General features: G+C 39.0%; 1 protein-coding gene across 1 annotated transcript; it reads left to right on the top strand.

Moving 5' to 3' along the window:
- The first annotated feature begins 8,699 nt into the window (after positions 1 to 8,699).
- On the top strand, positions 8,700 to 14,244 carry LOC125780480 (tripartite motif-containing protein 16-like). Its single transcript, XM_049482132.1, has 6 exons — positions 8,700 to 9,638; positions 10,060 to 10,155; positions 10,373 to 10,606; positions 10,909 to 11,068; positions 11,452 to 11,505; positions 12,436 to 14,244. Exons 1-6 carry the CDS (start codon positions 9,048 to 9,050, stop codon positions 12,969 to 12,971), a joined length of 1,671 nt encoding a protein of 556 aa, XP_049338089.1. The 5' UTR covers positions 8,700 to 9,047; the 3' UTR covers positions 12,972 to 14,244.
- The last annotated feature ends 7,146 nt before the right edge of the window (positions 14,245 to 21,390 follow it).

Genomic DNA, 21,390 nt, shown 5'->3' with positions numbered 1-21,390 from the left:
TGGAGCCAGTAATCATTTGCTTCTATGAGCTGTTTCGATGCTCCCTACATAGAACCACCCTTACCCGTAAACCCCCACCAGAGCCCCTCCCACTAGATCAGTTGAAGAAACCATTTCTGTCATTCAGTTGAGACAGTACACTGCAGGATTAGCCAACAGACTTTGTCTTAGGTAGGAATCTGTACCTACTGCCCATGGCAAGTCAATGATGGAGACGTGCTTCTATCACAGTTAAGCATGAACTAGTTTGTTCGTTTTATGCGGCATGGCCATCAACAGCTTATTTGCATAAAAGTGACAGAGCCCTAAAGGGCTCATTCTAAATGTGAGAGTGATTTTGTGTAAAGAGTTTCATGAACATTGTATAGGCCATAGATCTATTCTGCAAGATTTCAACCCCCCTAAAGGGGTATTAACAATAGTTTGGGGAGGGGGGGGGTCAAACATTTAAATATACTTCTTACATATAATGTTAAATACTACAAAAACAATGCAGTAACTATGCCTGGAAGAATATTGTGAAACTATTTTGAGCACCCCTAACGTGGATCATACCATTCCATGATGATAATCATTCCTCTTGTTTACCTGGCTGCTGGCTCTTTATTGGTCAGGTGGTTGGCATGTTTTGGTTTAAGTTAAGGTAAGCAGACTGCGCAAGCTACAGCATTACGTGTAGGTAGCTTTCTATCTACTTAGCTTTCTTAAATATGCACTTTAAACACACTTTTCCTTACATAAATAACTCATGAATTTGCTATCCCACCTTAAATGCTGCTAATTTACCATTCCGCCTTAAATGCTGCTAATTTACCATTCCGCCTGAAATGCTGCTAATTTAGCATTCTGCCTTAAAAGCTGATGTGGCGGCACTCAGGCTTCAGGTTGTGGTTACTACTTTTGGCGCTTTTAATGTGATGCAGAACATTCAAATGGGAATCCATGTTCTGTTTTATATGGACTGTGTGTGATAAAACACTTTTATCATCTACTACAGTCTAAAAAGGTAACTGTGTTTTAACGTAGGAAAAAAAGTGTTTTAATGCCGGGAAACTGTTAAGGTGGAATGGAAATGTAAACAAGAAATTAAAAGCTTCATACGCTGCAGTAGACCTAGTGAGGAGTTAGTTACTCAAGTAGTTTTACAGTAAACTGGGGTATTAAATTTTTTAAGGTAAGATTTATTTTCTATGTTTTTATTAGGCTACTTTGAAAATTAACAAATTAACAAAGCTTTTTAAAAGGCATTAGCCAAGATATATAAATGCATTCGTACATTTAATATTGTAGTCCCAGTGTCAAAATATTTGGAAAGGGATTTTCATTTACTTTGTCATTTTCTATTTATTAATTTATTTATGCTATTTTGCTGTATAATATATTAGTTATGACTATAAAGGTTATTGTATGGTCTGTGCTACATTAGCCAATGTAATGGATTTATCTTTTACGTGCTGTAGACATAACAGTAAGGACCTCAGTTTAGTAAAGCACGCGCCTGCACTGTACTGGTTTCCATTTATCACTGTATATTTCGCACATATACTATGTAAAATAGGTGTGTGTTCTACTCGCTTGATTTATAATAATCCACATATATACTCTACTCTTTTTTTCCTTTTATGGCTATCTGATTAATCTTGATTCTCGTGGCTCGTACAAGCAGCCCAGAAACTTTTGGACTTTAATGAACACACTGTAATTTGCATATGTACTTTTTGCATGATATAAGACATTATTACATTACATTTGGCGGAAGCATTTGTCCAAAGCGACTTACAATAGTGAAGTACAAAAAGTAATAGAGGTTAAAGGTAAAAACATCTTTAGATAGGGCCAAAGGGAAATAATGGGATCGAGGAGTGAAGGAGGGGAAGAAGGAAATGAGGTTAGAAGTAGTTAGTTAGTTAGAGGTGTTAGGAGAGTAAGTGCTCTTTGAAGAGCTCTGTCTTCAGGAGTTTATTAAAGATAGTGAGAGATTCTCCTGATCTGGTAGTAGAAGGTAGTTAGTTAGAGGTGTTAGGAGAGTAAGTGCTCTTTGAAGAGCTCTGTCTTCAGGAGTTTATTAAAGATAGTGAGAGATTCTCCTGATCTGGTAGTAGAAGGTAGTTAGTTAGAGGTGTTAGGAGAGTAAGTGCTCTTTGAAGAGCTCTGTCTTCAGGAGTTTATTAAAGATAGTGAGAGATTCTCCTGATCTGGTAGTGGAAGAAAGTTTGTTCCACCATTGGGGAACTCTGTATGAGAACAGTCTTATTTTCGTACACTGTGATCTTACTGTACACTTTAGTTTGATATTAACGAGCAAATAGTCTTCACACCTCTTTTTTTTCAGCTAGACTCTTACACCTTTGCTGAATGAATGAGAGAGGGGACTTCCTCTCTCGCTGTCCTTGCATGTATGTACCACTATAAATGATTGTCTTTCATCTTAATAAATTCAGATTGGAAGGCAACTTGTGAGTGTGATCCTTTCAGTCTCCCTCGAGGTTTATCAGGGTGTGGCTGAAGAACCAGACTAGGGCAGGGATAACTAAATCCGGGGAGGGTGTAGGCAATCAGCCGTTTTACCCTTTTATAGAGGTAGAGTAGATGATACGGTAATATCTATAACTAACTTTTTTCAAAGGGGGGAGTGGGATGAAAGTCAAGCTAGTGTTAATTAATCACTAATGAATAACCATGAATCAAAAATAAAGAGAACACATTCGTTGACTAATTTGGAACTAACTGAATGTAATATTTGTATCATCGCTGTCACGTTTATTTGAGCATTTTATCATTTAGCTCTCCACAGTTCTCTGTATTAATAAGATTTTATTTGAATTGTACTCAGATTGTATGTTGTGAGGTATATCTTATTAATAATAAAGTGTAAGCTGACAGCTCAGTACAGAAGGTCTAATTATTACTATTAGTTCTGGGGTTTTTTCAGAGCACTAGGAGCAGATGTCTGGGATAAATGGCTGAAGATGAAGCTGTTTTCTCATTGGTTTCTTTTGCAGCATTGAACCAAGCATTCTTAAGCTACGCTAGAACTAGCACAGATCCAATCTGGTTTATTATCACAACAATGAAAACACAATATATAGAAATAAAAATATGAAATAGACCATCAATATAATCAAACTTTACTAAGCTGTTTTAGCAGCATGATCAACATTACTAAACTGATCTCCATTCATTACTCTGTAGGTAGAAGTATAGATACTAGGGGTTAAAATACTTCTGTATAAGTTGAAGTATCAACTCAAGCTTTTTAGTCTTTGAGTAAAAGTGTAAAAGTACTGGATTCGGTCCTCTAGTGCACTGTAGAATATAACCCTCAAACCTATGAAAACTCTGTTACTTTACTTTACCTACTGATTCCAAAATATTTTTTTTTTTCTTTTTTAAAATGTTTTGTTACGTGAAATGATGTGTGTATATTTGGTACGTTTGTATTTTCTATGTTAACATTTAAAAAATGTGATAAAGAGGGCAGAATGAGCTCTGGAGAATGTCTTCTGTGTTTATCAGACGCTCCTGAGTGAGTCTAAAATTAATGTTTTTTTATGGAGGATTTGAGCCAAATCTTACTATATAAATGTTTTAGAGTAATAAAAATAAAAACAGAACAATATCACACTATTCAGCACTGCAGATTATTTTTTCTAAAGCTTTTAATCTCTAGTTAGCTCTCTAACCATTCAGCACACATTAGCATCAATGCTAACTAGCTCCTCTCTTCTATTATTCTTGTTTTTTGTAGAAAAATTAAAATTTAAAGGTAAACTTTCTTTGCTGTTTTAGTAAAATACACCAGTCTGCTTTCTAAAATTAGAAGAATATCCTGTATTTAGACTCTATTTTAACTTTGAGTTTTTAAAGGAGTTGAGACTAATGCTAATAATGATGAAGAACATGTTTGTTTACTTTGTGTTAGATCCTGTGGTGCATTGCTGTAGATTTACACCCACAGTGATAAAAAAAAAAACCTGCAGAATTCAAGGATTCAAGGAGATTTTATTGTCATTCGCATCACATGTGGTACATGAGGTGGAACGAAATTGTGATCTCACGATCCAGTTTTACACCCAAAGAGCTGTTATTAATAGATATATAGATAAAAAAAAAGAATACAATAAAAAAGAAATCGAATATACAAAATAGATAGATAAATACCCCAAAAGAATAAAAATAAATAGAGAGTAGAAAGGTTTCAGCAACATGAAGTCCAGAGTGCAAGTGTGCTATAGCAGCATGATAATGTGAATTAGAGCAGTGGAGATAAAGTGTCTCAGTGCAAGTAAAGTGACCATGTTTGTAAACAGTAAACAGTAATTTGTCCTTGGTGTCAGTGCAGTGTGTTGTTAAGTGGAGTTTAAGAGTCTTATAGCTTCCGGAATGAAGCTGTATATGAAGAATAAGTAATATAATAAATTCAGTTTATTAGAGGGTCACAGGAATTAGAAGAAGAGGCGAATTTAGCTTCAACAACAGAGTTTTAAACAGACACAACACAGAAATATTATTATTAATATTATTATCTATTATCCAAGATGGCGGCGCGTGCACACACTGCGGCTTCTCTCCCCCCTGAGGAAACAGCGTTTTCGTGTTTTTTGTCTCGTAAGTCGCAGTGTTTTTGTACGTCTTTGTCGTGCGTTCACGTCCTGAAACGCACCTACAGCCGTGAGTTTCTGCTTGGAGTCGGCAGAAACTCACTTTTGGAGTTAAACCGCGGACTCCGAGAAGAACTGCGAGTCTGCGGCGTGCTCCGGACACCCGCACCCCCACCGACCCCCACCGCTGCAGCTCGCCCACAATGGAAGCGCCACAGGCGGCAGGCGAGAAGGCAGAAACAGGGTAAGCGCGGGGGTATCCGCGCGAGGCTAGCGGCTAGCCCACACAAGCCAGCTATCCCCACCGTACTTTTGGCCAATGTACGCTCTCTGGACAATAAACTGGATTACATCCGCTTACTTCAGTCAACTCAGAAGACCGTGAGAGACTGTTGTGTTTATGTTTTCACCGAAACCTGGCTCAACAACAGCGTCCCGGACCACGCCGTTCAGCTGGAGCGGCTAACATGCTATCGGGCGGACCGCGCTAGCTGACGGAGGTAAGAGCCGCGGCGGCGGGCTCTGTGTTTACATCAGCGATGCTTGGTGTCGGAACGTTGTTGTGGTCTGTAAACACTGCTCACCGGTAGTGGAACTGATGATTATCAAATGCCGTCCGTTCTATCTACCGAGAGATTTCTCCGCCGTGCTGATCGCTGCTGTTTACATCCCTCCGACCTCCAACAACAGCGTGAGGAGTGAAGCACTGAATGAACTGTACCAGTACATCAGTGAACAGCAGACAGCGCACCCAGATGCTTTTCTCATTCTGGCTGGAGATTTCAACCATGCAGACCCAAAGAGTGTGTTTTCTGGACTTTTTAAACACATAGACTTTCCAACCAGGGGAAACAACACTTTGGACCAGGTCTTTACTACACACAGAGGAGCCTACCGAGCCTCCCCCCTCCCCCACCTGGGAGCCTCTGATCACCTCACCATTATGCTAATGCCAGCCTACAGACCACTGGTTAAAGTCACCAAACCAGTTCTTAAGCAGGTACGAGTATGGCCAGAGGGTTCCTCAGAGGCACTTCAGGACTGTTTCAGCACAACAGACTGGAACATGTTTAGAGAGGCTGCCACCCACAACAACTCCACAGACATTCAGGAGTACACAGAAACTGTCTCTGCCTACATCACCAAGTGCACTGATGATGTAACCGACCTCAAGACCATCACTGTTCGGGCTAATCAGAAGCCATGGCTGACAGGAGAGGTCCACAAGCTCCTGAAGGCTAGAAATGCAGCCTTCAGAACAGGTGACCAGGCAGGCCTGAGGTCAGCCAGGGCCAACCTGTCCCGCGGGATCAGGAAAGCTAAGAGGCTGTACTCAAAGAAGATTTCCCAACACTTCAGTGACAGCAGAGACACACAGAACCTGTGGCAGGGTATCCAGTCTATCACAGGCTATAAACCACATCCACAGACCTGCGACAGTGACACATCTCTGCTGAACGACCTGAATGGGTTCTTCGCAAGGTTCGAGCCACTCAACAACACACCCGCCCAGAAATCCATCCTTCCTCCTGGTGACCAGGGGCTGACGCTGTCCCCAGACAGTGTGAGGAGAGCATTCAGCAGGATCAATGCTCGGAAAGCTCCTGGGCCTGACAACATTCCTGGCCGTGTGCTGAGAGACTGTGCCTGGGAACTCGCAGAGGTTTATACTGACATTTATAACACCTCTCTGAGTCAGGCGGTGGTTCCCACATGCTTCAAAGCCACCACCATCATCCCTGTCCCAAAGAAGGCATCGCCATCCTGTTTCAATGACTATCGTCCAGTTGCACTCACCCCCATCCTCATGAAGTGCTTCGAACGACTAGTCATGCATCACATCAAGTCTTTGCTCCCCCCCCTCCCTGGACCCCTACCAGTTTGCTTATCGGTCAAATCGCTCGACCGATGATGCCATCTCCACTGTTCTCCACTCAGCCCTCACACACCTAGACAAGAAGAACACCTACGTCAGAATGCTGTTTGTTGACTTCAGCTCAGCATTCAACACAATCGTCCCCCAACAGCTCATACACAAACTGGACAGTCTGGGGCTGAGCACTTCACTGTGCAACTGGCTGTTAGACTTCCTGACTGGAAGACCACAGGCAGTGCGGGTTGGCAGCAGCACATCCAGCATCACCACACTGAACACAGGGGCTCCCCAAGGATGTGTGCTGAGCCCCCTTCTGTTCACTCTGCTGACCCACGATTGCACACCAGCACACACCTCCAACCTCTTCGTCAAGTTTGCGGATGACACGACGGTGGTGGGTCTCATCAGCAACAACGATGAGTCACACTACAGGAGCGAGGTGAGCCGCCTGGCCTCCTGGTGCAAACACAACAATCTCTCTCTGAACACAGAGAAGACCAAGGAGATTGTTGTGGACTTCAGGAGAACTCACACACTGCACACCCCTCTGTTCATCAACGGAACTGCTGTGGAGAGGGTGAGCAGCACCAAGTTCCTGGGTGTGCACGTCACAGAGGACCTCTCCTGGAGCACCAACTCAGCGTCACTGGCCAGGAAGGCAAATCAGCGTCTCTACTTTCTCCGCTGAGAAGCTGAGAAGAGCTGGAGCCCCCACCCCCATCATAACCACCTTCTACAGAGGGGCCATCGAGAGCATACTGACCAGCTGTTTCACCGTGTGGTACGGGGCCTGCACAGCATCCTGCCGCAGGACTCCCAGCGCATCGTGAGAGCAGCTGAGAAGATTGTTGGCACCTCTCTCCCCTCCCTTCAGGACTTGTACAGCTCCCGCCTCACACGGAAAGCCCTCCGTCTGGCAGGAGATCCCTCTCACCCACTACACAGCTTCTTCATCCTGCTGCCATCAGGGAGGAGACTGCGGAGTCTCGGGGCGAGGACCAGCAGACTGCGAGACAGCCCCTTCCATCAGGCTGTGAGGATGCTGAACTCTCTTCCTGCTCTACCCCCCATCCCAATCCTGCCCCCAGCACACACTCACTCAGCATCCTGACCCCCCCACTAATAAAGTACTGAAACTCTGCACTACAATGCACAAAGTACTGGTCCCTTCCAAACGGACTTGCACTACACAACACCTGCACTACTGATATACTTGCACTGTCTATACGCACTTTAATTCCACTTAATTAAACTGTGAACTTTAAGGACTTACGCACCCATTCACTTTACCAGCCTTAAGCTATATACCATATACCGTATTTGCACTACTGTTATTTACTATTTTTACTGTCATTCCATCTCAATCACCATCAATATTGCACTATTGTCTTACGTATGTTTATTGTGTCTTGCTGTATTGAACATATAGTGTCTCCCACTCTTTTATATTATAATTATATATCTATTTTTACTTATTTACTTATATTTATATATCTATTCCTCCCCCACACCACTGCACCTTGTTTTTGTCTCATGTATGTCTATTTGTGTCCCTGCTGTATTGTACACATAGTGTCTCCCATTCTCCTTTATTATATCTATTATCTGTACTTGCTGTAAAATTGGGAAGGAGAGTAATGTAATTTCAATTCTCTGTATGTCCTGTACATATGCAGTATTGACAATAAATCTACTTGACTTGACTTGACTTGACTTATTATTATTACAAATGACAGCCACTCTCCCCTGGATATCTTTAAAATGTACTTTTTAGAGAATGCTCTGGCAGCCTGCTCAAGGAATAACCTGGACAATTTACACTGGAAAGAACGACTTTCCCACAGACTAGATTCTCTTATTACTCTGTAATGTCACTGACTGACTGAGGTAAGATAAAATTGTTGTAATTTTATGTGTCAGGATTTTACCCATATTCTGTGTGTTTTAAATAATCTGTAAAAGAGTTTTCACTGCCTCTTTTTTCTTACACTGTTGTGTGTTGTGCTGGTACGAGTGGATCAGACACAGCAGTGCTGCTGGAGTTTTTAAACACATTCCTGCAGCTCTGTAAGGGCTTGTTAATGAGCTGATTATTTGATTTGAGTGTGTTGAAAGGAGGGAAAGCACTAAATGTGCAGTGCAGAGGGCGGCAGGACCAGGATTAAGAAGTTCAAGCTGCCAATGTTGAGTTCTTGTACACCCCATCTGATTGTTGTGTCTTATCTTGTCTAATCTTCTAAACATTCTGTGCAATTACACATTCTCACCAGAGAGGTCTCCAAACCCCCAAATGTTAGAAAATTGCGGTCTGTCTCTTTAAGTGAGAGTGAAAGTAAAATCTGATCATTTCCTGGATTACCTGCAGGGTGTGTGAGTGTGTGAATCGGTGTGTGTCGTGTCTGGATCTACAGTTTTGTCATTAATGTAAGTTTACCTGAGTCTCTACAATAATTCCTGTTTGAGTCAGACAGTGTGAGTATTGTTATCTTGGCTAATAAGTAGAATTAAAGGATAGTTCTGTTCACCTTTGTCCAACAGAGAACCAGGAAACAAGATTTTCACTTTTTAAAATGGCAGAAGCCAATGTTTCACTGGCTCAGGATGAGTTAAGCTGTTCGGTCTGCCTGGATCTCCTGAAGGATCCAGTGGCTATTCCCTGTGGACACAGTTTCTGTATGGTGTGTATTAACAAGTGCTGGGATCAGGAGGATCAGAAGAAGATCTACAGCTGCCCTCACTGCAGACACACCTTCACCTCAAGACCTGTCGTGAGTAAAAACACCATGCTGGCTGAGGTGGTGGAGAAACTGAAGAAGACGAGACTCCAGGCTGCTCCTCCTGATCACTCTTCTGCTGATCCTGAAGATGTGGAGTGTGATTCCTGTACTGGGAGAAAACACAAAGCCGTCCAGTCCTGCCTGGTGTGTCTGGCCTCTTTCTGTGAAGCGCACCTCCAGCCTCACTACCAATCTCCAGCCTTTAAGAAGCACAAGCTGGTCAAAGCCTCCAGACGACTCCAGGAGCAGATCTGCTCTCAGCACGATAAACTGCTGGAGGTTTACTGTCGCACCGACCAGCAGTGTATCTGCATCCTGTGTACCATGGATGACCATAGAGGACATGATACAGTGTCACTTAAAGCAGAAAGATCTGAGAAACAGGTCAGTGTGTAAATGGAGTAGCTGCTCCCATCTTAGTCATTTACACTGATATTCCTTATCTCATGCAAATCATATTTTTTTCCTTACATTCTGTAGTTGAAATAGACTAACTCACCCCACCCATGTAAAACTAGTCCTTTACAAACAGGTCTTCAGAAGGCATTAACACCCACAGTGGACAGCACAGTGGGTGGTAATGATTGTGACTGGTGGTATCTGGCTATAATTGTGAATGTAATCAGTGACTTAGATTTCACTTTCAATGCAGGAAACTCCACACACATATCCCACAGGTCAGTGCAGTGTTCTTTAGCTTCGATGGTAGATGGCGAAATTATGGGACCCAATACCATTACCTGTCCCATGACATGTGGCATTTGATTTTTTAATTATTGTTTTTTGTTGGCTGGTTTATTTGCAGAATCAGGTGGTGGAAACACAGAGGAAATACAAGAAGAGAATCCAGGAGAGAGAGAAGGAGCTTCAGGAGTTAACAGAGGCTGTGGAGACTCACAAGGTGATTTTTTAAATAAATAGAAGAATAAAGATCTGATTTGTAAAATAAATCTTTCAATAACACTTAAAACTTTCTCCCATTCAGGATAATTATTTAGTTATTTAACTAAAGGTGTCCTTGTTTTTACAATGCAATTTTAAGTACCTTTCATTAGTATTAGTATTCCCACTTATTGATGTTAAATAACATTCTCCTCTCTCTGTGATTCCACTACCAGCGCTCTGCTCAGACAGCAGTGGAGGACTGTGAGAAGATCTTCACTGAGATGATCCTCTCCATTGAGAGAAGACGCTCTGAGGTGAGGCAGATGATCAGAGATCAGGAGAAAGCTGCAGTGAGTGAAGCTGAAGAACGTCTGAAGAGACTGGAGCAGGAGATCACAGAGCTGAAGAGGAGAGATGCTGATCTGGAGAAGCTTTCATTCACAGAGGATCACATCCATTTCCTCCAGGTAACAGACTCTGTTTTTCTCCTCAAATACAAAGTTTATTTTAGACTGTTTACACCATCTTTTTAATGTGATCTATATCTGATATTAGTCTGAACAGTTCTTAAACTGAAGCTCATGCACTAAAGAGCAGAGCTTCACATGAAGTTTCGGTTTCAACAGTGACTGAAAGCTGAGCTTATCAGAGAATGAGTTCCAGCTCACTTTAAAAAAGGGCATGTAATTTTAACTCTTTCTGTCGTTCATTTCTTTTGTTCAAACAATTCTAAGCTTGTTATTTTTCTTTGTTGTTTGTCTACATGTAGAGTTTTCAGACTCTCTCAGCTCCTCCTGGATCTTCAGCATCACCTGCTTTTACTCTCAGTCCTCTCAACACTTTTGAAGTTGTTATGAAGTCTGTTTCTCAGCTGAGAGTAAAACTAGACGAATTCTGGAAAGAGGAATTTGAGAAGACATCAGCTGCAGGTATATTAAATAAAAATTAAATAAAGTAAATATATGAAATGATAAGTCCATAAATAATCATACTGCACTCAGTACCTCATAATGACAAAGTAAAAACAATTTAGGATTTTTTAAAAAGTAAAAGAGTGTGAAGAGTTTCAGAATGCACTGTAGGTTCTTCTCTAAATCCTGATGAAGTGGTCAGTAGTTTCTGGACTGAAGTGGTTGAGACTGTATATAAGGTGTGACTTTATTGTGATTGAAAGTCCAGGTAGGGTAGATTAAGACTCTACATCTACATGGAGAGAAAATCCAGTATTAGATTATTTTAATGTTGTAGTAAATGTACAGAGGGAACAGAAGCTCAGTGATGCTGTGTAGTAACTGTGTACATTTTCCTGTAGTGAAGGAAGTGCAGATCATTTCTGAACCCCAAAGCAGAGAAGAGTTTCTGGAGTGTAAGTCCAGCCCTTTCTCTCTCTCTTTAACCTTTTCATTCTCACACACTCTCAGAAATAACACCACAATGTTCAAATACACAAAGTTTAATCTGACAAGTATACCTCTCCATTAAAAACACCAGATGGGATGAACAGAGATTACGTCTGTCCCAGTCTAGAACTGCAGGTACCTTTCCTGAATGGACCAATTCATTCCGATTCAGCGTTAAATAGTTTAAACCATTTATATCATTAACAGAACAGAATTTTTTACATTTTCAACTTCATATTATAACCTTAAACTATATTCCACAGCACGTCTAAATACAGATTTGTATTCATTTTTAACACATTATTTTTTTTTTAACTAAATGGAAGATTTCCTGAAAGATCTCAATAAAATGTTTAAATTATTATACTGTTGATTTATCCTCAACATTTTAAATTAAAACAAAGAGAGAAGAAGATTAAGTGTTAATGTTTTAACTGTTTTGAAAATTTTACCATCAGTTTAATATAAAAAAGTTTCACAGCCAACCAGAACACTGGGACAGACATAAAATACATATTGTTTAGTTAATGGCATTTAATATTTGATTATATTGCTGTTAACAGAGTAGAAACATAAAACTGAAAATGAAAATTGGAAAATAATTTTTTTTTAGCTATAATTCATCTCCAATACCAAAATAACCATTCTACAGTTTACTAACTACAAAACAACCCAATCACATCTAATCTTACAGTTTTATTATAATTTTTATATATTCAACCACTGCAAGCTGTAAAGCTATAAATTAAGTTATTAAGGGGGGATTTAAAGACGTCTCCTAAATATAATTAAACAAATTAAACACGTTATAAGTCTAGAATAATACATTTTAATGATAATTAAATTATTAAAACATTGTCCAGTTTTTAAGCTGATGAGTTTTCTCTCTCTTTCAGATTCCTGTCAGCTCACACTGGATCCAGACACAGCCAATAATCACCTCCTCCTGTCTGAGAGGAACACAGTGGTGACCGGCAGCAACACAGTCCAGCCATATTGGATATATAAATTGGGCATTGTTATGTGGCCTCAGGTTCTGTGTAGAGAGAGTGTGAGTGGACGCTGCTACTGGGAGGTTGAGTGGAGAGGAGATAGAGGGGTTGCTATAGCAGTGTCTTATAAAAGCATCTGCAGGCAGGGAGGAGGCGGGGAGTGTGTGTTTGGTAATAATGATCAGTCTTGGAGATTGTTCTGTGATTCCTCCAGATACATATTCAGATACAATAACACAGAAACTGAAATCTCCGGAGTGCCTGTCTCCTCTAGAGTAGGAGTGTATGTGGATCACAGGGCAGGAACTCTGTCCTTCTACAGCATCTCTGATACCATGACCCTCATCCACAGAGTCCAGACCACCTTCACTCAGCCGCTCTACGCTGGGTTTTTGTTAGACTTCGACTCATCAGTTAATCTTTTACTTTCAGCAAAATAGATGAACATGCAGAACAAAGAGAAGAGCTGGATGAGATCAGATAAGAACTGCAGAATCTAGACTGTAGAGCTGATCAAATAAAGTTATAATAGTGCTGGGAGATATTGTAAACTTAAAAAATCTAAATTAAAATCAAATAAATCAGGTACATAAGTACAGGTGTGTAAAAACCTGGGTGCATGACCCTACTTAGTATGCAGAATGAACACAATATATACAACATATAAATATAAAATATAATAGAAAAACACTTAAATTACTGTACACTACACACATTAACTTGTTGATTGTAGCTCAATTCTTCAGTTCTTTAAATAAATTAGATAAAAAATAGATTCAGTTCAGAGCTATCAAATTTGCAAACTAATATTTTAATCACATTTATTTTCAAGAGAGTCAAAACATGATTTTAACTTTTTAGAAGTTAAAGGGGACATATTATTTAAAACACGTTTTTAGCATTTGTATTTCCGCTTGGGTCTCAACTGACCCTATAAATATTATAAACAATCCAAGCTCCAAAAAATCTATCCATCAATTTTCTATAAATCAGCTGAAAGAGTTTGGAGTCAGGAATTATTTGTTTCTATGAACTGTTTGGATACTTCCTTATTGTAACATAACAATAAGGAAACCTGCATAGAACCACCCTGGCTCCACCCCTCACACGTCAACCGCCACCAGAGTCCCACACACTAGATCAGTTTAAGAAAAAACATTTTGATCATTTTGGTTGAGAACCTCAGTTGAGACAGTACACAGCAGGATTAGCCAGCAGACTTCGTCTGTGGGAGGGATCTGTACCTGTGGCATGTCAAGCTACAGTTGATTAATCCCTATTGAATAACCACAAATCCACAGATAAAGGAAACACATTCATTGATTAATATTGAAACAATTAAATGTAATATACCTATTATTGTTGTCATATAAAACCAGTAGCAACTTTACAGCAAAATGAAATTTTGGGAACATTTTTATTTGTCTTTAATTAGGAAATATTGACACAGTATGAAGATCAACAGCTGTAAAAGTATAAAGGTAAGATACAGTAGATAAAAGGTTTTTGTGTTAAAATAGTTTTAAACTAATTAATCTAATATATGTGCTTCTATGTTGAGTTGATTTATTTGAGCATTTTATCATTTAACTCTACACAGTTCTCTGTATTAATTTGATTTTATTTGTAATGTACTCAGATTGTATTTCTGTAATCTTGTAATGTTGTGGGATATATCTTATAAATAATAAAGTGGAATCTGAAAGCTCAGAACAGAGGATCTAATTTGTCTAATTATTACTATTAATCCTGCTGTTCTACAAGCATGATCAACTTGACCAAGATAGACCATCAATATAATCAAACTTTACTAAGCTGTTCTACAAGCATGATCCACATCACTAAACTGATTCCTGTTAAAGGTGAGAAAAGTATTTCCATTCATTACTCTGTAGGTAGAAGTATAGATACTAGAGTTTAAAATACTTCAGTAGAAGTTGAAGTATCAACTCAAGCTTTTTACTCTTTAAGTAAAAGTGTAAAAGTACTGGTTTCAAAACTACTTAAAGTATTAAAGTAAATGTAATGTAAGAGGAAAATAATAAAGCCATTAAGAACAAAAGCTTAGGCCACGCCCACAGAGTCCTATAGTGCACTACACCCCTCCCTAAAACACATTTTACTAAAAGCCATAATGACTATAATGTTCTATTAATAAAATGTTAATGTTGATAATATAATTTGGGATTTTGCTCTAGGCTGTTCCCTGTTTCAGCTGCATATATGCTGATTATAAATGAATGTATTTTAGTAGAATGTAAATATATTAAAGAAGCTTAGTTGGACTGGAGTTTGTCTGGAGTTCTCTTGAGTCTCTGCACGGATCATCTTCATACTAGTCTCTACAATACATGAGGTGCATTCATCAATACCACTTCAAACTTTACTGTGCAGAACAGAAGCCTTATGTTAACCATGTCCAGAAGCCGTGTACACTTCTCTACTGGGCTTGGATGGATATAAGATGGACCACCACACCGTGGCAATGTGTAATGTGGTCAGATGAATCAATCTTCCAGATATTTTTCAGATGAAATGAAAGACGGCATTGTTTTTAGGGACATCCAACCATTTTTCAACAAGACAGTGCAAAAGCTGTTCCCTGTAGAGCAGAACTGCTAAAACAGGACCCCCTAAAGCAGATATTGTGAATATGGAAGGAGTTGACATGTCCTTATATGGACATTCGAGGTGTTTCTCCAACAAAAGCAAAATTATATCTTTTTTAATAAACTCGATTTTAGAATTAACAGTGAATGAGCAGGACTGACAATACTTTTATCCATATAATGTATTTGTTTTAGTCATATTTATTTGATAAACCAAAGAGAAGAGTTTCAGCAACTTTGTGTTCAAATTTATGACCAACGTACAGTACAGGCCAAAAGTTTGGACACACCTTCTCTTTTTCAGTGTGTTTTCTTTATTTTCATGACTATTTACATTGTAGATTCTCACTGAAGGCATCAAAACTATGAATGAACACGTGGAGTTTTATACTTAACAAAAAAAGGTGAAATAACTAAAAGCATGTTTTATATTCTAGTTTCTTCAAATTAGCCCCCTTTGCTCTGATTACTGCTTTGCACACTCTTGGCATCATTCTCTCAATGAGCTTCTCAAAGAGGTGGCCACCTGAAATGAACAGTCTTGAAGGAAGGAGTTCCCAGAGGTGTTTATTAGCACTTGTTGCTCCTTTGCCTTCTTCACTCTGTGCTCCAGCTCACCCCAAACCATCTGGATTGGGTTCAGGTCCGGAGACTGTGGAAGTTCAGCTAATTTTTTGTTAAGTACATAAAACTCCACATGTGTTCATTCATAGTTTTGATGCTTCAGTGAGAATCTACAATGTAAATAGTCATGAAAATAAAGAAAACGCACTGAAAAAGAGAAGGTGTGTCCAAACTTTTGACCTGTACTGTACCTCAAAAAGGTGCATGTTGGCACAGTAATAGGCAGTGTAGAATATCATATACCTGTATAAGCACATATAAGCTCTGAACCATTAAAGCAGGGGTATTTAATTAGAATACCATACCGCCACCATTTTTAACTTGTGCTATGATTCAGTATTAGATACTGTATTCTGAAGAAGCCTATAGTAGTTCTGTCAGTGTTTTATGTCATCAACGCCTGAAAGACAAAACAAATTACACATACTAGTATACTTCAACAATATGTATTGTTTTAAATTGGCCTGTCACAATAATTACATTATCAACCTATCATAAAATAAATGGAAACACCCTCAACAATTTAACTTATCGAGTCTATTAATGTGAATCTGTATGTTAACTTTGTTTCAAAATGCTTTTTTCTATTTCATTTTATTTATATTAGATTTAGGCCTGTCATGATAATAATTACATGAATGACAAATCATACAATATATGGAGAAATGTTTGCTGAACTTGGCCAAAATATCAGCTTTTTTTAAAAACAGCAGTTTTATTTTATTTAATATTATTACTGTATCAGACTTTATTATGTTGTGGGTAAAACTGATGGGGAAGTTGCCAATGCTTTTTGTCCTCTGGGGGCTGCCGTAGTTTTGAGTTCTCATCAGGTGGAGTAAAGTGGAATATTTTGCACTCTTGTCTCGGTTGTTTCTCTTTAATTCCTCCAAGTAACACCGTGAGGTTACATTACTGTTAATATGTTTTATAAAGATAGTGTTTTGATTTCTTTTTCTGGTGCGCACCATCTGAATTCTCATCTTTTCTCGCTTTATTCTCCTACTTCTCACCAATGCCTGCAAATTATATACAATATCCCAGAAATCCTTTTTTTTTAGCACAAGCAATAGAGAGTTAATAAGAGTTACAAGAGCGAGAAAAAAAAACGATATTTTAGTAATCTATAGGCGAAGCATCAACTGTGCACCGTGCAGCTTGAGTTAGGGCCCACCCTGTGTTAAGTTCATATTTTAAACTTTATATTACAGAATTTTTTTCATTTTTAACACATTATTATTTATTATAAACTGAATGAAAGATCACAATAAAATGTTTAAATTATTATACTGTTGTTTTATCCTCAACATTTTTATATTAAACCAAAGAGAGAGGAAATCTGTGTGTTAATGCAATTACAATTTTACAATTAATGTAATATCAAAAGGAAAGAACAGAATATATACAACATATAGTCAAATTGATCAAATTGATACAAGAAAGGTTTATGATGGAGGGAGAAGTCATACCATCTATATTGGAAAAGTCAGTTAAGAGTTTAGGTAGGTGGTATACTGCAGCACTGAATGATAAAGAGCAGGTGGAAGGGTTGAGGACAGAAATGGTGGAGGCCATTAATAGAATTGATAAGTCTTTTCTGCCAGGTAAATTAAAATTGTGGTGTCTGCAGTTTGGTTTGTTGCCTCGTCTAAGGTGGCCACTTACAGTTTATGATATTCCGATTTCTGAGGTTGAGAGGTTAGAAAGGGTTATGAGCAAGGCTATAAGGACATGGTTGGGGGTGCCGCGTTGCCTTAGTAGTTTGGCGTGGTGTGGGAGAGGGATGCTGGAACTGCCGTTGACGAGCTTGGTAGAGGAGTTCAAATGTGCTAAGGTAGGACGTGAAATGCAGTTGTTAGGGTCAAAAGACGGGCTGGTTAAAGCAACAGCACCAGTGACTAGGTCTGGGAGAAAGTGGAATGCTCGAGAAGCTACTCAAGCCGCAAGGAGGGCACTGGAGCACAGGGATGTTGTGGGGCAGGTGCAAAATGGGAGGGCAGGATTAGGTTTAGGTGATTCTTGGAAAGCATTCGGCAAGGCCACATCACCTGAGAAAAGGCGTATGGTTACAGGGTTTATTCGTGAGCAGGAGGAGGAAGCAAGGAGGGCAAAAGCAGCAGGGCAGAGTAAACAGGGGCAGTGGATGAGATGGGAAAGTGTAGAGAAGCGGAGAATCACCTGGCGAGAGTTATGGGGATTGGATACAGGCCGTATAAAGTTTCTTTTGGGAGCTACATATGATGTTCTGCCAACGCCACAAAACCTTGCTCAGTGGATGGGTGAGGATCCAAGTTGTAAGCTATGTGCAGGAAGTGGCACGCTGAAGCACATTTTGTCAGCATGTAAGGTGAGTCTATCTCAGGGGCGCTACACATGGAGGCATAATCAGGTACTTAGATCTCTTGCAGGTGCACTTGATAAGAAACGGTTAGAAGTTAATAACATGCCCGTGGTAGGTTGCAGTAGGGTAATCACGTTTGTGCGTGAGGGGCAGCATAGTGGAGAAACAGCACAGTGCTTGAAAACTGCTGGTAAGTGGGCCAATGCACGAGATTGGAAGTTATTAGTGGATGTAGGTAGTAAACTGCAGATCCCAGAGTGCATTCTGGTTACAACCTTGAGGCCGGATGTAGTGTTGTACTCTGAAAGTAAGCGGATAGTGTATTTTATAGAGCTGACTGTTCCGTTTGAAGATGAGGTAGATGGAGCTTATGAAAGGAAAAGGCTGAAGTATACAGACTTGGTGGCTGAGGTGAGAGAGCGTGGGTGGCAAGCGTATATTAGACCGGTAGAGGTAGGTACTAGAGGCTTTGTTGCGAAGTCTGCCACAAGACTGCTGTCTGAATTCGGAATTAGAGGTCATGTGCTAAGGACTGTAGTGAAGGAGTTGTCAGATGTAGCTGAAAGATCTAGTCAGTGGTTGTGGTTCAGAAGGGCTGAGGCTGTGTGGGGAAGGGAGTGAGTTTGTGCTTCTACAGCAAGCTTGGAGGGGGGTGGGTCTGGGACGCCAGACTTCACTGTTGAGCCTTCTGGAGGTGTCGTGGGCCTAATTCAGCGAAACACTGACGAAGGAAGGTGCCTGCCTGATGACCCCTGAGAAGAGCTTGCACTGAAGTTTGTGTTAGAGTTTGGATGAAGGGGATTGGTGTGGTCCTGCTCTTGTAATAATTTCTCTCATGAGTTTTTGTAGACGTCTGAGTACTTGGCAGTTGAGGCACGGACCATGAACATAGTTCGCTATGCTTCTGGATTCTTGTCGAGCCAGTATCAGATGGTAGTGGTTGCTGTGTTCTGCTCACGCAACTTATAATGTGATTTATTGTGTGTGATTGTGCTTAGGTAAGTGTGTTGTTGCCATAGTTAAAGGAAGTGAGCTTAGATTAAGGAGGGATTCTGTTTGTTCATAGGTTATTTTCTGGTAGGTCTGTTACTTGGCAGTTGAGGCAATGGACCATGAACATAGTGTTAGGCTGTGCTTCTGGATTCTTGTCGAGCCAGTATCAGATTGTGGTGGTTTTGCTATTGTTGTTAGTTGAGTGAATAGGAGATCCTGGCTGAGCCCTATGCATAACCCCAGCTGTTAGGTGCAGGATTTGTCAATTTCCTGTATTATATTACTTATATTCTGATTTTATAGGACTCCAAAATCTGGTTTATGCAAAAGCGAATAGGCATTCTTCCTAAGTTTGGTATCCAATTACTCCAAAATGATACAGTAATATCCTTTGTCACATTAATAATAAGCAATGTGTTCTTTAAGACAGTCTTTGTGTCATTGAATAACAATTTGATTTGCTGGTTTTATAGGACTAGACATAGTGAATAGATATTTTCCTAAGTTTGGTATCTAATTACTCCAAAATGATACAGTAATATCACTCCAAACATATATCTGGGATACATGAGAATAAGATCTCTAAGAGTTTAGTGCTGTGATATGATAATAATTTGATTAGCTTATTTATTAGCCCTACAAACGTTTCCAAAATGTTACACTGTTCTACAGATAAGCAGTGGTCTTTCTGGTGTATTTTTGTGGATTAGATCTCGTTAAATCATGTTTATTTAGGTGTAAAACTAGTTTCTGTTCCATAAAACACGGTTGCTACCGTAAAACACGGTTTAGACGGGCACTCCAGTTTTCGGTGTAGATAGCGCGACCAAGCGTTTTCTAAGTGCAGTTGGCGTGACCGCGGTGGTTTTATGCTACAGAAAAAAAACCCAGACAAACTAAGCTTCTTTAATATATTTACATTCTACTAAAATACATTCATTTATAATGAGAATATATGCAGCTAAAACAGGGAACAGCCTAGTGCAAAATCCCAAATTATATTATCAACATTAACATTTTATAGCTTATAAAAAATGTGTTTTGGGAGGGGGGTAGTGCACTATAGGACTCTGTGGGCGTGGCCTAAGCTTTTGTTCTTAATGGCTTTATTATTTTCCCCTTACATTACATTTACTTTTATACTTTAAGTAGTTTTGAAACCAGTACTTTTACACTTTTACTTAAAGAGTAAAAAGCTTGAGTTGATACTTCGGCTTCTACAGAAGTATTTTAAACTCTAGTATCTATACTTCTACCTACAGAGTAATGAATAGAGATACTTTTCTCACCTTTGACAGGGATTAGTTTAGTGATGTTGATTAATCAAAAACCTGAATACGCTGATACTGGTCAGTACATTTTAAAACAGTGTAATTATGTTGTAGAGTGAAGAGTTAAAGTTAATGTATTTATTATATTTTTATTTTTATTTCTATATATTGTGTTTCCATTGTTGTGATAATAAACCTGATTGGATCTGTTCTAGTTCTAGCGTAGTCTAAGAATGCTAGGTTCAATGCTGCAAAAGAAACCAATGAGAAAACAGCTTCATCTTCAGCCATTTATCCCAGACATCTGCTCCTAGTGCTCTGAAAACCAGAACTAATAGTAATAATTAGACAAATTAGATCCTCTGTTCTGAGCTTTCAGATTCCACTTTATTATTTATAAGATATATCCCACAACATTACAAGATTACAGGAATACAATCTGAGTACATTACAAATAAAATCAAATTAATACAGAGAACTGTGTAGAGTTAAATGATAAAATGCTCAAATAAATCAACTCAACATAGAAGCACATATATTAGATTAATTAGTTTAAAACTATTTTAACACAAAAACCTTATGTTTACTGTATCTTATGTTTATACTTTATCTTCATACTGTGTCAATATTTCCTGATGAAAGGGCAAATAGAAATGTAAAGTTGCTACTTTAGAGATATAATGTTTTTATGTGACAGCGATGATAAATATAATAAATTTAAGCTACGATCAACAGTGCAATATTGTAAAACTGTGTTTCATAGTGTAAGTTAATGTGTGTAGTGTACAGTAAGTTAAATGTATATTTTCTATTATATTTTACTATATGTTGTGTATATTTTGTTCTTTCCTTTTGATATTACATTAATTGTAAAATTAAAGTTAAAGCATTAACACATAGATTTCCTCTCTCTTTGTTTTAATGTAAAAATGTTGAGGATAAAACAACAGTATAATAATTTAAACATTTTATTGTGATCTTTCATTCAGTTTATAATAAATGATAATGTGTTAGAAATGAA

The sequence above is a fragment of the Astyanax mexicanus genome, chromosome 8 (genome assembly GCF_023375975.1).
Source record: "Astyanax mexicanus isolate ESR-SI-001 chromosome 8, AstMex3_surface, whole genome shotgun sequence".
NCBI lineage: Eukaryota > Metazoa > Chordata > Actinopteri > Characiformes > Acestrorhamphidae > Astyanax > Astyanax mexicanus.
This window is presented reverse-complemented; position numbering and strand designations above follow the sequence as displayed.